At 37.7% G+C, this 26778-nt stretch overlaps 1 protein-coding gene across 3 annotated transcripts in view; it reads right to left on the bottom strand.

Moving 5' to 3' along the window:
- The window catches only part of calcr (calcitonin receptor), a 138550-nt gene that overhangs the window by 15846 nt on the left and 95926 nt on the right, over window positions 1-26778 (bottom strand). For all 3 annotated transcript variants that reach the window (XM_062983984.1, XM_008112528.3, XM_003222109.4), the window contains 6 exons: window positions 23811-23902; window positions 22432-22558; window positions 10357-10510; window positions 6539-6599; window positions 6384-6450; window positions 1883-2101 (listed from right to left, as the gene is read on the bottom strand). In XM_062983984.1, coding sequence (XP_062840054.1) covers window positions 1883-2101; window positions 6384-6450; window positions 6539-6599; window positions 10357-10510; window positions 22432-22558; window positions 23811-23902 — 720 coding nt within the window. The remainder of the gene's footprint in view (window positions 1-1882; window positions 2102-6383; window positions 6451-6538; window positions 6600-10356; window positions 10511-22431; window positions 22559-23810; window positions 23903-26778) is intronic.

Below are 26778 nucleotides of genomic sequence, written 5' to 3'. Positions count from 1 at the left end.
GTGGGAACAGGCAGCACTTTAGACCTTCCTTACTGACTGTGGAGTGCATAAGGACAGCAAGTACCTTTAGACACATACACACAGCATTTCTGTGCAATGTATGCCAAATGGAATGCCAAAAATTATGCAAACCATGGGTTGACAATGTGTTCCATAGACTACATATGACTTCCCAACCATTTTTTTTCTTTTTGCCTCCTTGAAAACCCTCCAGAAGGTTTTTTTTTTTTTTGCAAAACCAACACCCATCAATGAGAAAAGACTATAAGCAGTACAATGAGAAAGGAATCAATGAACCATAGTTAAATGGACAGTAGATATCATTGCCTGTTTAGATCATGTTATGTTATAATAGCGGTCAATATTGTATGCAATACAATGTTGATTAAAGCCAGTTTATGTACATTTAAGGTTCATTTATCCAAAAGTATAGATTTAACAGTAATTATTCAAGCATGAGAGGGTTTTTAAAACCAGGCTGTGGCGCAGCTGGCTAGTAACCAGCTGCAATAAATCACTACTGACCGAGGGGTCATGAGTTCGAAGCCCGGGTCAGGTTAAGCCCCCGACCATTAAATAGCCCGGCTTGCTGTTGACCTATGCAGCCCCGAAAGACAGTTGCATCTGTCAATTAGGGAAATTTAGGTACGCTTTATGTGGGAGGCTAATTTAACTAATTTACAACATCATAAAACTGCCAGCAAAACACGAGGAAAGGAATGAGGAAGTACAGTCACTAGTGGACAGTGAAGCAACAGCTCCCCCTGTGGCCGGATTCGTGAAGCTGGGGAAAAAATTTTTAAATGCCTCTGTGTCTGTCTATATATGTTGTTTGCCTGTTGGCATTGAATGTTTGCCATATATGTGTTCATTGTAATCCGCCCTGAGTCCCCTTCGGGGTGAGAAGGGTGGAATATAAATACTGTAAATAAATAAATAAATAAATAAATAATGTGGAGGAATATTAATGAATTTTAACAATATTTAATGAAACAGTAATGTTATGTAATTTCAGGCAACATTTTTTTTCTATTTTGCACACACACACACACACACACACACACATGTACTTAATGTTCATAAATATTTAACTAGAAAAATCTTTAAAGACCCAAACAATTCTCCAAATTGGAAGAATTGGCTCCAGTAACAGTTGCCCATGTAAACCATGTAGGATGTTGATATCTCTATGGCCTGTTTGACATTCAGATAAACGGGTATGGAATAGAATAGACAGATTAACATGCGCTAGTTCTAAACTTAGGAGCCCTATTGAAATCAAGACAAAGAAAGGAAAAGGTAAGGCCTACACACGTTGAATCAGAAATTTGAAATTAAACTAGATGCTAAGAAGCACGTGTATTCCTTGAAAAAAAATAGTCATATGCCAATGAACATCATTTTAAATTAGCTTTTTCTCTTTTTCACTAGTTTTACTTTTTTATATTTTTAGTATGTTGGGATTCGACTTTGTGTGAAAGCATTTTAAGTGCAGAATAGTAATATGCTGCCACGTATTATGCTGATTTTGTGTGATTCTATTCCTTTTGGAAAGTATAAGTCTCACTCTCAGTGTGGTTTACTCTTATGTCAGTTGCCCCCAATTGAGTTTTGTTCCTATTCAAGTGTGCTTACTGCTTAGCATTTTAGCTTAAGAACAGGAAATGAGACTCAGATATTTTAAGCATAGATCATCTATCTAGAAAATACCAACCAGCAAATCAATTAAGCTGGTGCAAAGCTGACTTACTCCCATTGATTTAAGTGGCACTAATCCATTAGCTGAAGTCAGCTGTGTTTCCTGGGAAAAGAGTCATCTGCCAAAGGAAACCTACCCGCAACTACATCACCAAAAATCATAATCACTGTTATAGACCCATACCTGGTAATGCATTAAAATATGCATGATATAATCATAGACTTCGCCAGCAAGTTTGTTTTCTGGCCTCCAGGGAATAATGACAAACTGTATTCCTAATAAGGGCACAAGGATTAAAGTGGCTCTGACGGCTTTCATGTACATGTTGGACTCAGCCCGATGGGTGTCTCTCAGTTTTGTTACCAAGACGCGTACGATGTTGAGCAAGAAGAAAAAATTGACCTGGAAAAAAGAAGCCATTCATTATTATTGTCATTGTTGCACCATTCATTCAGTCATTCATTTATTATCACATATAGTAGAACAAAAATATAAAAATTAATCATATTCAAACATGGAGCTGACTGAAAGACCCGAGAGATGCGTATAGAAGATTAATGAGATAGATACGTGAAAATAACATCAGCAGGTTTGCTGTTGCTTTGGAATGGACCATACCATTGTCATTATCTGATGCCTTGTGCATTAGAAGTTCAACCCCAAATGCATGGAAACTGTGATGTTGGGATATGAGAGATGTGATGTGAAGTTAAGGTATCAGCAAATGTATTTTTGCTCCCTATCCCACATTTGATGGAGAAAGTTTGAGAAAGAATCTCTGAAAAGATCATCTAAGGCCTGCTTTAGTCCCAATGCACCTCTCCTTTGTTGTGTACTAAACTCAGTATTGATATACACTTTGCAAAGTACAGTAATGTGTAAGCCAGATAGTAAAGAGCAGAGTATGAAGCCAAACAATCATCATACATTTTTCCACACAATGATTAAGATCATTCTTGAAAATATGGCTTTATTTTTGAGTGGGACTATAGCATGTATCTTGGGGAAAAGGTTCTTAAAAATAGGGAGGAAAAGATTTGCGTATCATCCTCCATTTCTGATCTTTATTATAAGGAAGGGAATTAGACTGTTGCAATAAATCTTGAAATGGTTGTAGTTCTGGAGAGGACAAAGAGCATGCAAGGTATTCCCATCCAGAAGATACAATTGAGTATGACATTAAAGACAGGAACTTGCTTTCATAAAATGAAAATGATCTTGTGTTGTTCTCATGCCAGATTGCTTCTGAAGCTCTCATGCAATGAGCAACTTTTTCCCCAAACAAATTATTATCTTTAAAAGACATTAACTTCTGTTGGGCAATGGGAAATTTAATTTGTGAAGACAGGTTGAGCTACTTTTTGCCATTTACATTTTGCGCATCAACAGAGCATTTGTTCTTACAAACAGATGATGGCTATGTCTGTGGACAAAGGTCATAGTCTTTGTAGGGTGTTGGTTTGTATATTTCTCATTTAAATAGCTATGCATATAAAGCCCCCAAAAATTTACAGAAGGGAGCTAAAAGACAATTCTGTACACGGCAAGTGTGCTTATCCCAAATGGCTCATGACCAGATATATTCCTGGTCAAGATGACTCCTCAAGGGCTGGCTGCATCCACACAGCAAAGTTATAGCAGTATGATACTCCATTAACTGACAATGTTACAGAATTTTATGATTTGTAATTTTGTAAGGCATTTATCTATCTCTGAGTGGTCTGGGAACAACAAACTACAAATTCCTGGATTCTACAGGATGGACCTATGGAAGTTAAAATGCTCTAATTCTGCATTGTGGATGGTCTCTTGAGAGTGATGTCTTCTACAGAAGAGAGATGGCATCTCTATGGACAGCCATTCTAGAGTCATGGCAAAATAGGCACTTATGCTACCATTAGGTGAAGCAATCAACAATATAGACCTCATAACATCCTCTGCTGACTTTCTGCAATGTTAATACTGAGACATCTTTGCCAACCATGCAGCATTCATCCAGATATTAACATAAATGTACATCTGTTTTATCCAGCAGATAAAAATCCGGGCATTTATTCATATTACAGAACCATGAAATTTAATTGCCATGGGTCCATCCTATAGAATCTAAGGATTGACAGGGAGGAAATTTAGAATACAGTCAGAGAGCTCTTGTGCCTTACTAAACTACAAACCCAAGGATTCCACAGGATGAGTTATGACAGTTAACATGGGGCTACAATTGTGTGGTGTAGTATTTTGGCATCTGGAGGGAGGGTCCTCCTCTCAGACTGGGGAGGCAGTGGCTCACCACATTCCCAGGCTGAGAGGAGGAGACATGTTGTTGCTAAGAGCTCTCTGGAGAAAACAGGAGATAAACAGCATTAAAAAAACATACAACACAGCATTAAAATTAACCAATGCTTTTATTTGTACTAATGAAACACTGATAGCTGGGAAATATTATTCTGTACACAACAAACACTTATAAATGTACGTCTATTTTAATTAATAAATAAACTGATAAAATACAGATTAAAATTGCAACCCCGTCCAGCACAGGTTGCCACCCAATACCCAATCTAGCTGTTGAATCTCTTCCAGCAGATCACTCCATAGTCTAGAGGCAGCTAATGAAAATTTCCTCTGGGTGACAGTTGCTATTCGGGTTGTAGTAGACTGGAGTAGTTGCCCCCCAGGGAACCTAAGTGTTCAGGGTGGATTGTATGGGAGAATGCGATCCTATAAGTAACCTGGACCCAAACCATGTAAGGATTTAAAGGTCAAAACCAACATCTTGTACTTTGGCCGAAAACTAATTGGCACCCAGTGAGTGGAGTGACTTTAGTATGGATGTAATATGCTCACTCCTGGATGTTCCTGTAACCAATCTTGTTGCTGTGTTTTGAATTAATTGGAGCTTCCGAACTTGGTACAGAGATAGCCCAATGTAAAGTGCACTGCAGAGGTTCAACCTTGAGGTTACTAGCGTATGCACTACCATCTTTAGGTTCTCATATTCTAGGAAGCTGGAGTATCAACCAAAGCTGGTAGTAAGTACTCCTGACTGTCGCATCAACTTGGGCTGACATTTGGAGAGACAGACCCAAGCGCACTCCCAAGCTGCGAATTGGGGGGGGGGGGTGCAACTCCATTGAATGCAAACTGTATATGTAAAGCAAACTGTATATACACATCTCCACCTCAGGTTTCAACCCTTAATGGCAAGCAACTCTGTCTTGTCTGGATTCAGTTTCAATTTGTTTCTCCACATCCAGGCCATTACCTCCTTCAGGTATTCATTCAAAGGAGACACACTATTCTTAGCTAAAGCTGTTTTTGGAAGGCATGGAGACGTAATATTTAGGTGTTATCAGCATACTGATAGCATCCCTCCCCAAGCCTCCGGATAATCTTTCCCATAAAACTTGAACGCAGTGAATTTGTCCAACAATTCTGAACTTCCAGAAACATTGTATGAGCCCATGATAAACCAGAACACTGAACTGTAATTTTATTCAGAAATAAAGATAAATGCTTTGTTCGTTCAAATAAACCAACCACCAAGGTTGAGTTGAAATAACCTTTTACTCAACTAGAAAATGACAACATTACATCTGACAGTTCCATTTCAGGCAGATGTGGATGAGTGTTCACAAAATTCAGGTTATTTGTCCATAGATAATTTCTTGACTGCATTACTTTAGACTGCAGATGGGAGAAGCCCTTTGAAGATGGTCCCCCATGTTAAAAGAAGAAGAAAACACCCTCTATAAGGAAAAATTAGCCCTATGATCCGAACTCCGATTTTCAGTCCTTTCTACCATGCCTTTTCCCTACAGTAGATCTTCAGGAAAGACAGAGCAATCCTATGGTGGATGGAGAGGAAGATACACAATGTATCCACGGGTGCTTCATAAACCTTGGTTACTGTCATCATGGTGATAAAGAGCTTCTTTTTTTAGCTGTTCCTTCCTGTTGTTTTTATTATTCATATCTCATGTTTTAATTTCATTTTTCCACTGATGCTAAGGTTGGCATAATTTTAAGCTCTTTTGGAAGCAAATCAGAGAACTTAGGATCCCAACTATTCACATCTTCAAATCATACTATGCTAGGAATCATAATTCCAAAACCACAACCAGCAAATCCAAGAGAGAGAGATATTTCTCCAGTGCCATAACACAGAAGTTTTCTGTAGAAACTCTGTGTTTAGAAAAGTAACTTTTTGGGACAATAGCTCCCAACAGCCTTCAACCGAAATGATGACCAAGTTCTAAGTGGGCAAACGTTTCACTTATGAAGAGAGGACATGTAGAGATGGAGGTAGAGGATGGAATGGGGTGGTATCTTAAGCAGGATTTGTGGATAGAGAATATTAATATGATTGCTTCTCTTTCTCTCTTCCTATTATTTGTCTGTTTAACCATCTCACTATCTAGTTATACGTTTATCTTTCTATTTCTGGTGGCCTATGGTGAATGCAGAGTTGGCATGACTGCTACCTGGTGACTCTTTCTGTATATTTATCTTTCTATTTATCTTTTCTCTCTGTTTGCCAGTCAGTCAGTCTGTCCTTATTTGTTGCCTTGGATGTCATGCATAAAAACTAGACAAAAATCTTGGCAATAAGACTGAATAAATAAACGGAGGAGAAATGAAAATAGTAAAGCACACTTAATCAAACAGCAAGTAATATTCTCACCAGTAAAGCTGCCATCACAGGCCCATGGACAACATACAGCAAGTGGGTATCAACACTAATCCAGCAGCTGGAAGCAGGAAAGAATGTATTAAAAGAGTGACATTTTCAAAAACGCCAAGTAAAACTATATATAAGAAATCAGGAATGATACTCACTTGTCATTAAAGTATTTGGTTCTTGCCACAGCATGAATTGATGCTGGCACTAAAGGAAACCCTAGAACAGGTAATTATAAACATATCAGATTACATCTTATTTTTGAATGTATTTTATGCTACCTAGACTGAAGCTAATCTTTTGTAAAGAATAAGTGCCAATGATAAAGAATCAACAGCCTTAAGCCATGTAAAGTGACGGCGCCATAAAATTTCCAAAGGGTAGTGGCTTCGGAAGAATTAATGCATTTTGATATTACTTGACCTGCCATGGCTCAATGCTATGGAATCATAAAAGGTGTAGTCTTTAAAAAGGTGTTTAATATTTCTCTGCCAGATAGTGCTCGTATCTCATCAAACTACAAATTCTAGGATTCCTCAGCATTGACCCATGGCAGTTCAAGTAGTGCCAAACTGCATTAATTCTACAGAATAGATTTTAGAGGAACAGGAAGAACTCATCTGCTAGCTCGGGGAAAAATACCTTTTTGGATTGCAAGTCCCAGAATCACCCAGATGTTATGTTTAATGTAATGTTTTCAAGTCAGGTTCCACAATTATACTTGAATTTGCTAGGTATCCTCAAAATATTCTGGGCATTTCTTATTGCTAACCACACAGGCTGAACTCTATTTCAAAATTCTAGAAGAATTGTCTAGCTTTGAATTTTTCTTTGATGAAATGAGAATCTCAGACAGTTCCCCCCCCCCCCCCCCCATAATCTACTATGGAATCTTTTTAAAATGAGATGCCAGAGTATTAAAACTTGGACTCTTTTATGTACAATCTTTACCACTGAGCTATTGTCCATCTCCTCAGCTTCGCTTCATTTCTTATTTCCTTCCCAAATAAATGTTTTTCCTATTTGTCTATAAACTCTCTCAATGACAAGGTCATTTAGACTCTGTCTACTTATTGGATCTCCATCAACCACATAGTGAAGAATATGCCTTTTCAGTATTAGAGATATTAGTGCTGTCTGAAGCAGGTCATGAAACTGAAGATTGATGTGTGCCATTATTTTTAAAACAAAATACTGGCAAACGTCCCTGCTGAATATAATTTTGTGCAGTAAAATCATTCCTTTCATTTAGGTAAGCTGCCTGAAGTGCCAAAATAAATTAAAATGAATGTCAGAGAAGAATTCTGTTCAAGTGACAGCTTTCTGAACATATTCCAGAATAATTTCAATAACATTTGGTGTACAGGTGCAGAGAATACTTTTCTCGTTATTTATTTCCCTTTCTTTTTAACTTGGTATTCACATTTTAGTGTAATTCTCTTGCAAATTTGAGCTACTGTATTCTGTTATCATGTTCATAGCTATAAACTACTAAATACTTATAACATGTTCTGAACGTTAGAACATTTTAAAAGGATGGTTATAGTCATCAGTTGTTTCTAATACAAAAAATTAATTTTCCAGTTAATTATATTAACCTGTGTTGTGCTTAGCCAGTCATTGAACACATTTGCACACTCGGCTGATTGAGATTAAGAATATTTACATGTATATGGTCTGTTCTAACTATTGTTGGATCCTGGTTTGTTTTAATAATAGTCAGAACAAATCAGAGTAATCATGGTTATTTCTAAAATGGATCAGTAGCACTTCTTGTTTATTTAGGGCAGTGGTTCTCAATCTGTGGGTCTCCAGATATTTTGGCCTTCAACTCCCAGAAATCCTAACAGCTGGTGAACTGGCTGGGATTTTTGGGAGTTGTAGGCCAAAACATCTGGGGACCCACAGGTTGAGAACCAATGACTTAGGGGGGAAAGAGGAGAGGTAAGTGTGAGACTTAAAGGCACTTTGTGGTGCATTTCCACTATTGGTAACCATAGTGTAGTCTTATTGCCCAAATAAACATATATCTTTCTCTACTGTACTTTAATCTGTAGGTAAGGAGATCTGTGTTCTCCCATAAGGGCTTGAAACAACTGTATCTTAAAGTTAAATTTATCAGAAGAACATTGATTTGAGAATGCATGGTAGAATTGGTTAGATCCAGATGCACATCACAATCCAACTGGCCACCTGGGCACACTTCCCAGAAGACATGTAAACACTAGACAACTGCCCTATCAATATTTTAAACCTAGAATTTGCTTTTGATGAGAAAAACCTGAGCAGAATTATTTCATTCTGTAATGAACTTTTGCAGCCAGTTACAAAATTCCAAATGTATTGGCATTATGCTATATAGTGATGCAGAGCCAGCCCTAGGTATTTTTCAAGTGTAGGCGAACAGAAATTTGTGTCCCCCCCCCCCCAACCAATCACTGAAAAATAAAAGCGTTGGATATGCGAAAATGTTGGATAATAAGGAGGGATTAAGGAAAAGCCTATTCAACATCAAATTACATTAAAATTTTACAAATTAAGCACCAAAACATCATGTTTTACAAGAAATCAACAGAAAAAGTCGTCTCAACTGCTCAACTGCGCTCCCGTATGTTTTGCACCCCAAGTGACAGCTTAATTTGCCTCATTGTTGGACCGGCTCTGTAGTGATGTCTGACATAGTATTAGTGTTTATGATACTGGAGCACCCTGTGAAAATCTTATAGAACGCTTCTTAGAGGCACTTCAAATATCAGCTACAGATAAGGCAGATAACTCCTGCTTCTTACACAGAATACTTTTATTTCTACTGAATGCAAACTGTATATGCAAACATGTTAATATCAAACCTTCACCATTGAAAGGAATACTTGGTTTGCAAGAGAAGTATGGCAGAAGGGTACAATTTTGCATTTTAATGCATCAGCTTGATAAAATACAGGTAGTTCATTTGGTTCGTTTCCTGATTAGCTTTTTCAGATACTGATTCATGTTAAATTCATGAGGTTGGTACTCTCATCACAATTATGTGCTAGACCCAAGATTAAGTCGGTTATAATCTCAAGGGATTAAAGTGAAGTATCTTGGCGTTAACATGAAAAAAAATTGAGTGGAAAGGTTTCATTTTGCCATAGTGCATATCAGCCTAGTTAATGATATGCACAATTCATGAATGTTTTCTGTATTGGTGTGCGTGTGTGTTTTTATAGCCTGACTGGCAGCCTAGTTGGGAAGATAGTAGTAGCCCCCTAAGCAGCCAGGGAAGCATTACTATGCTTGTGGCTGTTAAGGGAGAACAAAATACCAATATTTCCCATGCTTCAGAACAGATGTGAGATCTTTTTTCGCAAACCAACTTTTTAAAACAAATGTACTGGCCAAAAAATCTAAATCAGAATCATTTAAATTAAGCATTAAGCATATCTCATCCTTTCAAAATGGCTCCACTGTGGTTTTCTCAGGAATGGCCAAGGAAAAATGAAGGTGACTATACAATAAACGGTAGGAGACAAAAAGAAGTGATATTGTGTGGTGTCATTGGATCTTGCTCTGGGAGAAATGCAGCAAACAAACAAGCAAATTGTGTTAACTTAATATAAAAAATTTCCATATTTTATGTAGTATGAGCCAATTTTTGGGTGATTTCACTTCCCCCCTTCAACTAAGGGTTTTGAATGTTGGGCTCTTTAGATGTTTCGGAATCCAACTCTCAGAAATCCTTATTATTGTGCGCAGTGATTGAAAAGTCTTGTAATGAGAGAAGGCAAAAGTTCTCCATGCCTTTTAAAAATACAGCTGATATTTTTAAAGTGTGAAATAGAAATACTAAGCTTTAAGATCCCACATGGAACTGGCCCAATAATTGATTTGTTTTGTCAAGTGGAACACTTTTAAGATCCTAGGAACTGGGCATGATAAACATTTCAAAGCATTAACCAGAGGCATTGGGGAAATTGAATGGGGAAAACACACATACCCCAACCCAAGAGGTAATACCAGTGCAAACGTTGCTCTTCAGCAAAAACCGCCACCACTATGAGAGTATGAAGATAAATGCCTTCACAAAGCATCCAGAAGTAGTTACAGCCCATCATGTATTGGTGGAAAAACTGAAGCACTTTGCAGCTCACCTGTCAGACAAAGGGAAAACATTAAACTATAGATAGACTTTGGACAGACGACAGTGTTCCTACTGTAGGTAAGCAAGCAACCAAATATATCATTACTCAGTTCCAAAGGATTCCCCACTTTTGTTGGAATCTTTCAGATTCTGTCACCGACAGTGAAGGACTAATAAATCAGACATACAGAATAAAATATTCTTCTAAACCACTAGACATCAAGTGCAGAGAGCCAAAATTCCACAAGCTGCAATCAGCAACACACACTTCTGAATATTTTTCCAGTTTGGTGGCTTGCAAAATCAAGAAATCAGTAGACCTGAACTTCAACTATATCTTGGAAGGATATTAGCTAACCCCCCCCCCCCCCCAAATAAGGTCACACTAACCTTTTCACACTAAGCATTAAGTAGTGTTGTATTTCAATACCCAGAATAAAATTCTAGAATTATGTAAGGTTATTTCCCAAAAAATTACTGGTGACTGAGCATTGTATGGCATGATATATACAGGTTTCTTTTTAAAATATGAAGTAATGAAATTTAAGGATACTAATCCCAATTTCCATATTAACAAATGTAACTTGTATTTTAAAAAAACCATACACACAACATGTGGGAGCATAAAACAGAATTTTATACCAGTTTCTCATGCCAGATTATTTGTTCACCTCATTTACACAATGATATGGCTATGTTTCACTTTAACTGGCATGAAAACATTGGAGCACTCATTTAGGATGAGAATTCAAAATGTCCTTAGGCACATTGACTCATCTGGCTCTCTGAAACAAAATGTTAAACAAGATAGATTTCTGGCTTGACATAATACAGGATGGGTATCCCTTATCTGAGAGATCTGAAACCACAAGTGTCTGGATTTAGCCCCATCCTTAATTTTGGAATATTTTAATTTACATCTTGTACATCTTTCTATGTTCCTATGCCAGGTTAATCTTCACACATGACCACAACACAACACAAGTATAGTCCCACCAAGTCTCATTAATGGGAGTTTCAACAAGTCTCTGCTTCTTCTGCCAGTGGTTCCCAACCTTTTTTTGACCAGGGACCACTTTGATCAGGGACCACTCTCCAACATTAGTACCAAAAGGGTTACGATCACTTTTTGGTCAACTTTAGATTCAGTTTGGTTACTTGATGTGCTGATTCAGAAAATTGCATTGGATAGACCACATCAGCTCTAGTTTCTGATACAGAATAGATGCCATCCAATAGTTGCCATCTGCTTGCCCAAAGAATGTCATATTTAATAATCTAGAGTTGATATGGTCCATCCAATGCAATTTTCTGAATCAGCACCCCAAATAACCCCAGAAACAGGCCTAAAATGAAAACACCAAGGCACCCCTGCTTCCAGGCACCACATGGAATGGTTCCTCTCAGGGGGAGGGAGGAGGAGAAGCAGAAGTCAGGAGGCTTGTTGTCGTGCCTTTCATGGGTAGTTAGCCTCTTCTCTCCCGACATCCCCGTTGCCTCGACACTATGAGGGTTTCGTAAGACCAGTCACTCTCATTGCAATGACATAGGAACTGTGAGGTCGCAGACCATATTTTAGTTCTTGGGGACCATTGGTGGTCCATAGACCACAGGTTGGGAACCACTGCTCTACACACTAAGTGCTGAAGGAGGTGAAGGAGGCCTGTTCAGCTTTTAACCAGGGAGCAAGGAGGGTGACATTTCTGCCTGCTTCCTGTGAGGAAGCTGTGACAATCAGAAGCAGGACCTCAGTTGCAACTCCATGTCACAACATGGTTCATTGGCAGGAGGGAGATGAAAACATCCTTCCTGGCCCCCAATTGGAAGCAGAACAGAAATACTTTAGCCCATTTGGAGGTTAGTCTTAAGGTGAGCTGGGGAGTGGTTACTTAGTTACACAAACTTAAGTAGCTGATTTAGGATTCTGGCAGTGGTATATAGAGGAAACGTCTAATTAGGGACCCAAGTATTAATTTAACATATTGATGTAAGAACATCAGTATGTGGGGCCAGATAATAAGGAAGTTTGTCTTCAAAGATAAGTACTGCAGTACATTTCCTTCACCACTGAATATCCACAATCAGCCTGCATACATTTTGGGATAATGTAAAATGGATATCCTATTTCTGAAGTGATGCCTTTGGAACAGTTCTGAACCTTAGATGCTTTCTTTTACAAATTAAAATGGAAAACAATGTGTAAGAAGAAGACAAAAATCCAGATGTCCCTTAGAGTGGCAAACGTCTTCATTAAGACATCTAAATCTTCCTCAATCATTGGGTCAATATGTTCTACAGCTTGTTCCTTATGTGCTGAATAAACCTCTCAGCTGGTGCCTGAGTTCAACACTTTTCTATTCTTATTGATCCCATGGCCTGTTGAGCATTGCTGTGATTGACAGACCTGGCACATTGTACATTTCCAACCAAAGCACGTCTGTATCTTAACCCCCCCCCCCCCCACCTGTCAATAAACAGATACTATAAACTCAATATTGACTTTCATTTGAAAACAAAAATTGCTTGTGCTTGATTGACAGCAGATTGCTCCAGAAAAATGCCAGAAGAAAGACATTCAAATCTTAAAGGAATACATCTGTCATCTGTGAGTGGCATATTACATGAGTAGCTCAAACTGTATTTATTCATTCCATGGACCTGTTGACTGGGGGCGGATATGTTTATCAGTCAAATGTATGTGGCTTTTTTCTTGTGGTGCATACTAGACAGAGCATGCCGATACTCTGTCCTTTGCTATTAATACTGTCATAGTGTAGACCAGATGGCTGCAAGCTAGGATATGGCAGGATGCCAGCTAGAAACATGCAGCAGATCTTAGCTTCAGCCTGGAAAATGGCTCATCAAAGGTCTGACCAAGTTCTTGGACTGAAATTCTCAGAACCCCACAGCCAGCAACTGATGTTTCTGGCATACTGGACACCACAGTTGGATTTAGAATTTGGCATCTGATATAAAAATTGGTGATATAATATATATTGTGCATTCTTATGGTTTATGGTGCAGCTGTGTCTAGTGCAGTAGAAAAATATTTTACTCGTTCTAAAAGTACAGTGGTACTTTAACTGGATACTTGTGATTTACAACTTGACTGATTAGTTTGAAACCTGTGTCTTTCTACTATTGTTAAAAGGCTGGTACTCCGAGTATGGTAAGAGAATTATTCCCATTCATTATTTAGTGTCAAAGGATTTGTTATTTTAGTCACATCGTGAAGTGGTATCCATTGGGTTTTTGGTATCCACTGCGGTTTGGTTATGGGACATCCAGTTGATAACAAAATTCGTGAATGTGCAGGTTTAATTATATACAATGGCATAGTAAAATGGCAAAATCAATGTTTGTTTTTGTTTTAAAAAATATCCGAAGCTTGGGTGGTGGAATCTATGAATTCAGAATCCATGGGAAAGGAGGACCAACTATATTCTATAGAGTTTTAGTCTGAACTTTATACTTCAGTCGGAACTGGAATTTTACTTCTGAGTTTTAGTATGAACTTTGAAGGAGCTACTCCAAGGAAATATTTTGAGAGCATTAAGTTCAATATAGCCTACCAAATAGGTGAATTTGTTTGGGGCTGAAACAACACTTGCCATGAGAATGCAGGGTGTTGATTTTTGCCTCCTGTCAATCTTCATAGTGTGTTGATCATATAGATTGGAAGCTGCTGGAACACCTGGTTTTATTACATTTCCTATATTACATTCTGGGCATGTTATCTATATTTCTATATTCCTAGTCATTTATAGCAATCACTTGCTTTCTGATTTAAATTCTGCCGCCATCTGCTGAGTTGATTCCTATGCATTCCTAGTTTTTCGTGTAATGAAAGCTCTGTATTATATAGAAACCTCCCTGAATCAATGGTGGCTGGTGGTTTCCATGTTAGTGATGAATCCACTCTTAGTTTTAGTCTGCTACCCAAAGTAATGAATTCTATCTCCTATATCGATTTAGATTGGTTCTAGGATGACATCCTACAGATATTTTGTACTCCAACTCTCATTAGTCCCAGTTAACATAATGGTATTTGGTGAGGAGCATTTTTTTCTGAGATATCTGGATAATATCAGGTTGAGGGAACACTGGAAATGAAAGGGAAAAAATCCTCAGATGTTCACTTAATTTTCCTTTGTCTCTCAACAGATGTTGTCACAACACAGTTTTTTTCCAGAAGTAACTGTTTGATATTCATGGGATCACAGCTTAGCTTTGACTCACTGAAAACTTGATTCATGTGGGAGGCTTTGATCTGAAATCACAGATGAAGTGGCTGTCTTATTACTATTTTTAAAGGCACATCTTACACCACATTCAGCACTTTGTTTAGTCCTGGGTCAACTGTTTCATTTTTTCCTACTTATCAAAGAACCAAATAACAACTGACTGATATTCTCCTAAATATCAAAAAAGACAAATATGCCCACTCTCTTTGTCCATGTAGCTTTAGCAAATACAACACATAGGCGTAATCAGAGAAAGTTCATTGAGAAAATGTCTTAATTTCCACATTATGGAAGTGAAGTTTGCAAAAGTTTTGGGCTACACCTCTTAGAATACTCTGTCAGCCCGTGATTCTCCATGTTTTGATCCAAAGAAACAGATTTCTCATGAAGACACAAACTCACAATTTTGATGAACTAAAGTAGGTTTATAATTGGTTACTTCTATTTACTATAGGAAGGGTGTGCCGACTGGGCATTTTTGCTACCTAATCTAAATTAGATCATCAAAAAGAAGCAGTTGAAAGGATTTGTATTGTTATGTGTGCCTTCAAGTCATTTCTGATTTGTTTGGGGTGGGGTTGGTCTTTGCCTTTTTCTGAGGCTGAGAGTGTGCATTACTAAACGTAACCCAGTGGGCTTTCATGTCTGAGCAGGGAATTTGAATCCTGGGCTCCAGATATTCAAACCACTAACCATTCTGTCTCTCTATGAGTCATCAAAGGGCATTAAGTAAGCATGTCAATACAATAAAGAAAAATGGAAATATAATCATCCTACTGAAAAGTCACTATACAGTGCTCTGTATAAGATATTCCTTGGCTTCTTGGACTACATAGAATATTATGAGTAAGAATGTGAATTCTGGTTCTGTTGACCCTTGTGCCGTAAATAAGAAAATGCATTTCACCCTTTACTGCAATGTAATTATATTATTTTGTTGGTATCAGACAGATGTCATATATTTTTGAGACTATCTTCTGTTCATATCTTATATGTACACATTTTATAACTATGAACATTTCAAGACTGAATTGATGTTTCACCTTTTTGTTCAAGCAGAGTGTTCTTTTTATTTGCTGTCTGTTCCAGGTGTGTATAGCTAAACAAAGAGAACATATATAGTTTTGGGCAGATTCTTTTTGGCACAAATGGTGGAAACTATGTGTTTCCCTCTCAAGTTTGTTGGATTGCTCTAGTGTTGGAGGAGAGATCTTTCATGAAAGATAGAGACTCCTCATCAGGCTGTTTTGCTCTGATGACACAGTTTGTTTCGAGAGAAAAAGGAGATGCATTTCAAGATGCTGAAATTATAATATTTTCTTAGACAAAACGTCTAATGTGTTTTGATGTATGTATACTCTTAATATCTCAGGTCTCATAATATATGCTAAGTATGGATGTCCTTATTCTTACACAAGGGATATACAGTAGAGTCTCACTTATCCAACATAAATGGGCCGGCAGAACGTTGGATAAGCGAATATGTTGGATAATAAGGAGAGATTAAGGAGAAGCCTATTAAACATCAAATTAGGTTATGATTTTACAAATTAAGCACCAAAACATCACGTTAGACAACAAATTTGACAGAAAAAGTAGTTCAATATGCAGTAATGCTATGTAGTAATTACTGTATTTACGAATTTAGCACCAAAATATCATGATGTATTGAAAACATTGACTACAAAAATGCGTTGGATAATCCAGAACGTTGGATAAGCGAATACTGGATAAGTGAGACTCTACTGTATTACAAAATTGCTAAAGGATAACACATATATGATATAATATTGAATAAGATCAGTTTTATATTTGCATATTGCCTGTAGCCTTTACATACCAACTTAAATCAAAGCTTGTGGAATTAATTGCAGGTGTGATTTAACACTTTTGACCAAATCTCCTCTTCCTCCTCATTATTCATTCATTTATTTAATTTAAATACTGCTCTTCTCCCCCAGAGTGACCCAGAGTAGTCTTACACAATGGCAGAATTAAATGCCACATATAATACAACATGTAGTAAAACCAAACATAAAACACAATTAAAAGCCAGTATCCAAATCAAATTTAAACAATTAAAACCATGTGACCATTACAACAGGGGCAGTTTCAAGCCAAAGTCAGAGCCAGTCTGTGTTTGATTTAATATTAATTCACAGAATCCATCAGGTCATATCAACTCATATCTTAGGATGGGCCAAAAGCTTGGTCTCACAGATAAAATAAGGATAAAATATTATCTTTATTTATATCCCATCTTTCTACCTATGGGGACTCAAGATGGCTAACATCTATCCACACTAGACAGTTTAAAAAGAGCAGTACAAAAGTTAAAAAAAACAATTAAATAGTACAAGTGTGGTAAAAACAGAATTAAAATACAGTGAATATACTAAAGTGGCCTTTAAAACTCATATCCTTGTCAGCTTTCAAGATTTTTTCCACATCCCTAATTGAAAATTATATTTATGGTTTTTGGTAAATATTTAAAACAGGATAAGGTGCTAGAAGGCTGATCGCACCATTTTAATGGCAGAGGCAAATCAAGATAGATCCAAATGGAAAGACTAATAGAGACAAATTGCGAAAAAGTGTTGCCTCGATAAAGGCACAAGAACAAATGTAATGCAATCCAGGTCAGTCTGCTCTTTGTCTTATTAAATGTTCTGATCTTCAAAACACTGACCACAAATTCTATTCAGTGATTTATAGATTCCTTGAATCCATTAAGGCATCTTTGTTTCCTTCCATCAGAACAGTTCCCTAAATTGGATGACTCACTTTGTGACAACATTACAAAAAAACAAAGACAGTATTGTCATGTTGGACTGTTGTAATATAGATTTGAGTTAGGTTTTTTTTGGGGGGGGGGGGGGAGGGGAATGAGCATTTGAAACAGCCATCCAAAGGCCCAAAGGATTCTAATCCCAACATTTTACAGAGAAGCCCCAAATCTGGAAAAAAGATTCCTCCTAGAGTTGGCAGTGGTAATTCCCCCATATTGACTGTGATAGGGTTTATTATTATTTTTTGCAACAAAAGCAAAAAGGTAAGAAAATACTACTCCCCCCCCCCCCCCCCAGCAATGGCATAAGGTAGGATGGATGACAACAGGATCCAATGTGCAAAACTCTGAAGACCATTCTTGTTTGAGAAATAAATCCCAATGAATGCAATGAGGTTTACTTCAAGTCAGGAAGATGACAACCGTGATTAAACTGGCTTTCTATCCATTTTCTGCTGCTAACGTGTAAAGACCTGGCTTCAGTTTAGGGGCTCATAGACTCCATAACTGAATCCAAATATGGCTTCAGTATTGGTCTCCTGTGGTGAAATTACACATAGAATTAGAACTTGTTGTCATCAGAATACTCGTAGTAACACTTCACTCTAAATCCTTTTATGTCTTTATCCAATGGCTTCATGTAGGAATTAAAAAGATGGAGAATGAGGACTGTAGGTGCTACTGTCAGGCTTCTCTGGTAAGTTCTTGACCTGAAATGGGGGCTGGAGGGGGGATAGATGGCATCCCCGGTCAACTTTTGTTTAACCAGGAATGCCATCTGGCCATCCCTCCTCAGAAAGTATGGGTTTTGGGTGAGGGGTGGGAACTGAAACCCGAGAGGAATCGGGTTGCTTTAACTCACTTCCTCTCGTGTTTTAGTGTAGTGTAGGAGGCCCTTAGTCGAATTCTGTGAATATTTGGTAGTAACAGTGCTTCTAGGCAGCCCATGGTCTGTACAGTCAAGAAGGCAACTGTGAATTTCTGAAAAAATGACAACATAAAGTTTTCCAGCTTCCTTCTGTCTTGGGGTTTGTAAGCAGTCTTGATCCACCATGCAAAATATCACACAGAGGCCCTATAGATATGACGAGAATGTGTCATAAAAAAAAACTGGGAATATGTAGATCTCAATTCCCAATCAGTTATAGATGTCTGAATATTGCTTGGCGGGCATCAAGACTTACAGTTCCATGCACTGAAAATTTCTGCAGATAAATTGCAGGTGAAAGCAGTGCCAGAAATGGTGACCTGAATTATTCAGGGATTTGACTTAGCCCTGGCTTCCCTTTAGGACTGCAGCGGGCTACTTTCAAGACGTTCAGAATTAGCTATGTGCAACCGAAAATGAAAGAAAAAAAGGGGAAAAGGAAGGAAAGAAAAGATATAGAATCTTTAGACCACTGGAGCAAATGTAAGGTCAGACAGGGCTCTCAGTTTTTCCCCAAGGGGTACTTAGGATTCAGCCACAGTCTTGACAAAAATGAAAGTGCTGAAAGAGATATTTGTGAGTCATGTCATGAAAAATAAACCAACATGGTAAAAGCTTATTTCTGAGCAACTGAAAATGTATTTGCCTTTTTTTTTAAGCCACACATTTCTGACCCTGCAGCACTATTTTCTGTTATATTCCTTGCATTCCTTTTTGTGGCTCCCTCAAAGTACCCCCCTTTTCTCCTTTGTTCCATAAATCACACAAGATTTTTTTAATGTTGTCTAACAAGACAAATGTCATCATTCTTTTCTCTTCTCACAAACATTCTCATATCTGCGTTTAAGTTGATTTACAATGACATACTCATTTCAATTGTGACCCTACTTGACAATTTTACTGCTGTTTGCATGTCATTTCTACTATAAATTTCACCATTGTGTTCTTCTTGGTGGGGGAGCAGCATGTCTGTTTCAAATGAAAGAAAAGGTGTTTCTGATGAAGGAAAAGACAAAGACCGATGCAGAGTGGTAGAAATCAGCATTTTTATGGAAATCTTGACAGGTTTTGAACTTGAGATACTAATAAACTCATACTTTAGGAACAGAATGTGAAAAAACTTTTAAAAAATCATACCATCCAGAATTTTCCAGTCAGCATGACCAGTAACAGTGAAAGAGCTGTCTTGTTATACAGTACCAGGTAATCTGATGCGATTTAGCCAATTTCATTTTTTTTGCCACTGTGGCTCCCCAGATTCTCAAAAACTGGTCACTCACATAATCTGCTACTAAATCCTCCAAAATGGAAATTATTGGTTTCATTACTGGAACTTACTGCATGCTAAACTTAATGCTCTACCTTTCATTGCTGTCACACAATCCAACGTCAGCTTCATGTAGCAAGCTGTACCATACAAGAGTTATTTATCTATCACAGATGGCAGAATCATTCTAGGCTATTCATGCCTTCCAGTACAAGGACATTGTGAGAGCTGGCAACCCTCTCTACGTACTTTCAAGGTCCTCTTGTCTTGTAAAGAATGGGACTACAAATGTCACAGCACTATAAATGATCAATGAATGTGCATCCAGATCTTGAACACAAAATCATCTATACAACAAATGCACTAACCGTGCAATCTTATATATATATGACTATTCATGTTTGTTACATGTATACATCTATCGTTACACAGAGTAGTATATACTTTCAGAAAAAAACGATGAAAGTTTTTGAATTGATCAAACAATGAGACAAGCCATTTATCTATAGAAATAACATAACTAAACATGGCAACATATGGGCAGACACTTTCATAAGTTCTAAAGAGATTCATTATCAGCAACCAATAATGTGTCGTAGAAATCTACATAATTATCATTTTACAATGGCTGTGCTTGAAAATAATGCTAAGCCAGGAATCCTTTCTTTATATTGTACAGTCAGCATAAGGATGTATACAGCCCAGGCATGTAGCCGGGGGTGGGGGTGTGTGCTGGGGGGTGGGATGGGGGGGCTTAAGGGGCTTCAGCCCCCCCCTCCCCCCAAAATTCCCAGGGTAGTCCGCAAGAAGGCCTTGCATTTATTATTTCAACTGTTATGTTTATTCATATCATGATCTGATCACCATGCTCAATATATCCCATATGCATGGGGGTATTGGGATAATGATACAAAAGGTTTGCTAGGATAGATCTTCTCTCACTCAAACTCAGCCCCCCCCCCCCCAAATCAAAATCCTGGCTACGGGCCTGATTCAGCCTATTCATTCTGCTTCACTCTCTTAGAATCATAGAGTTGGAAGAGACCTCGAGGGTCATCCAGTCCAACTCCCTGCCAAGAAACAAAAAATCACATTCAAAGTACCCCCGACAGATGGCCATCCAGCTTCTGCTTAAAAGCCTCCAAAGAAGGAGCCTCCACCACACTCCATGTGACGCCGCAAGTGGCGCCATCTATATGTGGAACTGTAAGTTGCAAGATTTGAATTGTATCATGCCTGATTTTGCCTTTTTACCCTGTAAATGTAGTTGGACTGATTGGTTATTTATAGCCGTCAATCAATGTTGTTTGCACCAGTTATTTGCTCCCTCAGCTCAATTGTTTGACTCCACCCTTTCCTGGGGTGGGTCAGTGTTTCCTTTTTCATTCCACCATCAAGCTCTCTATCAGATGGACGTGAGAGAGAGACTTGGCTCTAAAAGCCCTTGATTAAGTTACCTCTCAGCACCAATTCTGAGGTTCTTACCCTTGAGACTTATGCTTCATGTTCTGGGCCAACCTGGACGACGTTGAGAGGTCTCAAGCGCCTTCAAATCAGTTCTTTGGCACCAAAGGAAGACGGGGTCTCCAAACATAGGCCATTTGGACTGAGGCTGAGGATCACTCCGGCATTCACAGCCATTGAGAAAGAGGGACCTGGAACAGCTTCTCAGCTGCAGAGCTCCTTGGACTTAAGATAACCAAAGACCGTAATGTATATTTTCCTTTACCCCTTTGAAACTTCCAGCTAATTGCCTTAAAGGGATAACCTTTTGTGAACAATAAACCAGTTTTGAGTTATCTACAGTGTTTTGGTCCTTGGGAGTTCCAGTTTCCCTAAAGGATGGCAAGAAGCAATCCCCTGGGGAAATATGTCACGTCCATGCCTCTTTTGCTAAGAGTTATAGCTCCAGGCGCGACAGCACACTCCAGGGCAGAGTGTTCCACTGCTGAACAGCTCTCACAGTTAGGAAGTTCTTCCTAAGGTTCAGGTGGAATAGTCTTTCCTGTAATTTGAAGCCATTTTTCCGTGTCCTCGTCTCCAGAGCAGCAGAAAACAAGCTTGCTCCTCCCTTCCTATGACTTCCCCTCACATATGTATACATGACCATTGTGTCTCCTCTCAGCCTTCTCTTGTACAGGCTAAACATGCCCAATTCTTTGTTTGCATATCTTGTACATAATATGCAAACAAATGAGGAACAGTTTATGTTATATTTTCTTTGTGTTACATTGGAAATCATGACTATATTTATTGTCTCTAAGGATTTATAAATTATCAACAAACTTTAAAGTTATTTTACAATCATGGCCTGTTTGGGCACAAATCAATTTATCCCAAGGTCCAATGAAATGGGAAATTAACTTCATCAGGTTTTGCTTCAATCGTTGCTAAAAAAAAAAAAAAAGGTGATTGAAATAGAAGTGCTTTGGTTGTGTGCACCAGACTGTTCATTTGCATGATTAAAATAGGATTCCTGGTTTAGCATTAGGCCCTAATATAGCCAATAAAACCATGGTCCTGAAAGACATTATGCAGAGAGAGTCAGACTTGACTTTGTGTTAGTGTTTTCAAGAGTAAGCTCATGTTCATTGGAAAATTCAACAATAACAAAAAGCATAATCTTATTTTCAGGAAGGTTTTGTGGCAGTATGACATTTCTTTCCTTAGCAGTGTTCATTTAGTAAAGAAAAGGAATACTTACTGGATCGTTTTTTACCAAGTCTCGGTCAGACACTACAGCAATGAGATGGGCGAGTGTAAACACTGAGTTAAGGACATATGAAAAAAACAAATTCTTGTGCAGCGTTATCCTTTGACAGCTGAGGCTCCTGAAAAATATGCGCCACAAATTGTAAATGAGAGCTTTGACTCTGATGTCACTTTATAAAAAGCACATGCTGGCAGCTTTTTCTGAAGAATGCAGTCTGGTAAGAGGCAGCTGGAAAGCACATGGCGGGTGCTGAAGCCATGGGAGCAAACCCCAACTTTCCTGATTTCTTACACCTGTTTAAAGCTACACACATTCTGGAAAATCTTTAAAGGATCTTTTACTTTGTATTCTGTGTGAGAACTATATATTCAATATGCAAAGTATAGATACAAAGATAGGTTGATAGAACAAAAGTGTTGATTTTTGCATAATTGTATATTATTATCATGAGCGCCACATGCAACATTCTAAAAAGGAATGCTGTTTGGAACATGTAAGTGGAAATTACATAACCCTGTAGAAATGGGTAGCCGGCTAAGTGAAAAGGACTGACTTGGAATTTCCCTAGATGTTAGGCAGGTTTGGATTCATAGTGTCCATGGTTTGGATTCTTTCTTGGATTCCACAAGTATAAGAAACATTTGAATGTGGCCAATATAATCAAGAAAGTGGCCTGTTTTTCAAGGTTTCCACAGTCCAAAGCCAAATCTGTACTCTAACTAATCGCAAAATGGTTGTGCCATTATCTCACTAGATTTATCGGCAGAGAATATAGCAGTATTATATGTCTGAGCCAGCCTTCAGTAGCTGAAATGATAAAATAACTTACAACTATAAGGATGCAGATGCTGGACTGGATTCAGATTTAATGACATTTAATAACGTCAGTGGGACATAAACTCATCATGCTTTAATTGGAATCCCCAGTATGAAATGGACTTACTTTTGGGGGGAGGGGGCAAAGTATTACTTTGTTGTTTAACCACCCAATGTAAAGAGATTTTGGAGGGCTATTTACAGTGTTCTTTTGATTTTACTAGCTTAAATAATTTAGTGCTACTCACAAGCAAGGCAATGAACTATTTACCCTAATTCCAAATCCCTCAGCACACCAAATAACAATTCTCGGAGCACCATATAGCTGTGGTGAAAAGTGACCCTTATGATATTCTTGCCCTTTACTTCTTCTTTTTCAACATTTAATGGTGTTTTCAAACTATATGGAAAACTGGCATTTGGGTAGGTTGTCATTCTTTATTACCTAATAATGAAAATTTTTATAGACAAGAGGTGAATTGGTGGCTCTATCTGTGACTATCTCAATCAGGTCACCAAGGTAAAGAAGGCAGAAGTCTGAACAAATCACTTACTTGAAATAGAAGAAGATCCCCAAGGATATCAACAAGGAGGTTATCGACAAAGCATGTCCTACAATGGTCATGTAATAAAGTATGAATACCATCTGAAATTTTAAAAAAGACAACTAAATGAAGAAAGAACTAATTGAAACATTTTTATTTGTTTATACATGCCTTTTAGAAATTGGTCTTAGTAAATTGATCAGTTTGAAAGTCAAAAATACTTGGTTCATTATAACATTTTAATATGCATATCCTTATCTGAAATTGTATTTTTCTCTGTATGGGTTGTGTTTCCCTTACCTAAATGCGTGAGACCAGAAGTTTGGATTTTTTGGGATTTTGGAATATCTGGATTTTTATACATGCATAATGAGATATCTTGTAGATGGGAATTTAAGTCTAAGTATGAAATTCACATATGATTCATAGATATCTTATTCACAACACCTTCATAATATTATATAATTTGTGCATGAAACAAAGTTTATGTACATTGAACCATCAGAAAGAAAGGAGTCATTGCCCATGTAGAAAGTTTTGGAATTGGAAGTATTTAGAATTTTGATAAGGGATAAGGGAAGCACAACCTGTATCTTGTCATGAAATGAATGCTACATTATGTTTTCATGTTGGTGTAGCTGCAAAACAATATATAGGGATGTGTCAGAAACAGCAGTGCCTCTTTAGAAGACTACTTTAATTTCTGCAGGCTTTACATATTTTATGTTATTACAATATTATTAAAATGCCTTCTGTGCGGTGTCACCCCATCCGTGGAAAGTCTACCTCATAAAGCTTCAATTAGTATCAGCATTTTTCCTCTTTTTGTGGCACTGAGCCAAAATGTGGCTTTTTATTACAACATTTGGATCTTAATTGATTTTTGAAATGGTCATCTATACATGGTAGAAACAAATTTAATCTTTTGTTCTGTTTTAATTTGCTAAATATACTTTTATCCCTTCAAAGTGCTTTTATTTCATTTTTTATGTAGGCTTGTTGGAAATGGTTCTACATGCATTTCAATCCGAACTTTCATGATAAAGGGTGGGATATAAATATTTAAATAAATACATATTCCCATCATCAGTACTACAGTGCTGGCTAGGAGCTAAATTTGGATCCAGTGTTTGGCAGCATCTTCTGTTCCAATGTGATGGGTCACACTTGGATTTAAACACATGGTTAATGCTGCCAGCACATCTTGGTTACACTGGAATAAAATAGGCCTGTTCATGCATTCTTCTATTCATGCCTTCCACATTCCTATTTCTTCCAACTTTCTTACAGTCATTCTTCATATAAATATGTGGCGACATTTTCAGTCATTTTTTTCTGAGCAAAATAACTGAGAAGCACAAAAACCCCTAAACAAGCAACAAAATAATTGAAAAGCCCAAAAGAAATGGAAGGAAGAAAACATGAATTCATTCCCAAGAGAATCACGATGTATGTATATTTATATTTTTACTCTGATGAATGGCAATTGCTTTCAGATGCCTGGAATCTGTCCAAAGCAACACCCATGCTCTCCTGCAGTTTTTCTTTCATTTTCCTGTGTGTTTAACATAAATAATAATCAGATCTCTCCCCCATGAATGACATGCTTGGCCTCCTCTCCTTAATCTACCATCTGGAAAAAATGAAAATCTCTACAGAAGTTCCCTTAATGCTTTTGCGAATATATCTTTACTTCTTCAGCGGGTCATGGATCTTCTTGAAATATTAAATAACCATTCTGTATCATACGAATTAGACTTTTCCACATTATGACATAATGAGTATGCCATAGCTCTTTCTAGTTGCCATGCAGGTAAAAGGGAAAGGGAAGTCACTCAACTCACAATAATTTACAAGTTCAAAGCAAAAACAAGGCTGAAGAAAACACTGAAAAGGATAAACATACAAATACAAGGCCAGGGTACCTTAATCAATGAAAGCAAGTTAAAAACAAAATGAGAAGTGAGAACTCTACTTAATTATGGTTGAATCAAGCACAATATTTAATATATCCTTGTTAACTCCTATTTATACCAGTGAATTCACACTATAATGCTATAGAAGGAATTGCCCCACTCAAGTCCGCCATACAACCAACACCATCCTTACCAGCTAAGCCTGCCAATTTTATACAATATATCTAAACCAAATCCTGAGAACTTGCCACAATGCCCAAGATATTGCTGCATCCTTCTAACTGCCCTTCATTGCCAAAAAAAACACAATGAGACCCACAAGAAACCAGGGATTATTTTCACGTATTGAAAGACTGGTGGAGGTAAGAGGGATCAACACCAGATTTTTTAAATGGAATTTTTTAAAAACTATATATACAAATATATTTGGGCTGAATTCATGAGGGCTAATGGCATTGCTAAACTGTCAGGTTTTAACTTGGTTCCTAAATTATTTAAATGTTGGCACCAATTGGGCCACCAAGGGGACAGCATTCGCTGGTTGGCTGAGTAGGCCCTCTTCCATATCTTGACATAGTCTATTGACCTTACTGGTGGGGCATGGAGTCCCCTATAAGAGACCCATATAGGGAAAGTCCTCAAGTATTCAGGTCCCAAGCCATTTGGAACTTTAATTATCATCAGAAGTATCTTGATTCAGAGAAGTGGTTTAAAAATTGTGTAAATTGTTCGTATACATTTTTTCAGTTGACTAAATTGTGTCTGTGCTGTATTTCTACATGCATTTGTAATATGTACAGTTTTCTATAACCATTAAAATATTGTATATTCTGTCAAGCACACTCATGGCCATTTGGATGGAGCCAAAGATGTAAAATGCATCCATTTTGAAAAGTGTATAGCAGAAAAAATCCACATAAAAAGTTAACTGTAGCAAATTTCTTGCATATCCTTACAATGTGACAACTTACACTTTTAGCACATTATCAGGATTAAGGCCCAGTAATTCTTTTTTGTAGGTAGGTTGGTTTGTTTATGGGGAAAATGTACAACCTCAGTGC

Source organism: Anolis carolinensis, chromosome 6, assembly GCF_035594765.1.
Source record: "Anolis carolinensis isolate JA03-04 chromosome 6, rAnoCar3.1.pri, whole genome shotgun sequence".
In the NCBI taxonomy this organism is placed as follows: Eukaryota; Metazoa; Chordata; class Lepidosauria; order Squamata; family Dactyloidae; genus Anolis; species Anolis carolinensis.
This window is presented reverse-complemented; position numbering and strand designations above follow the sequence as displayed.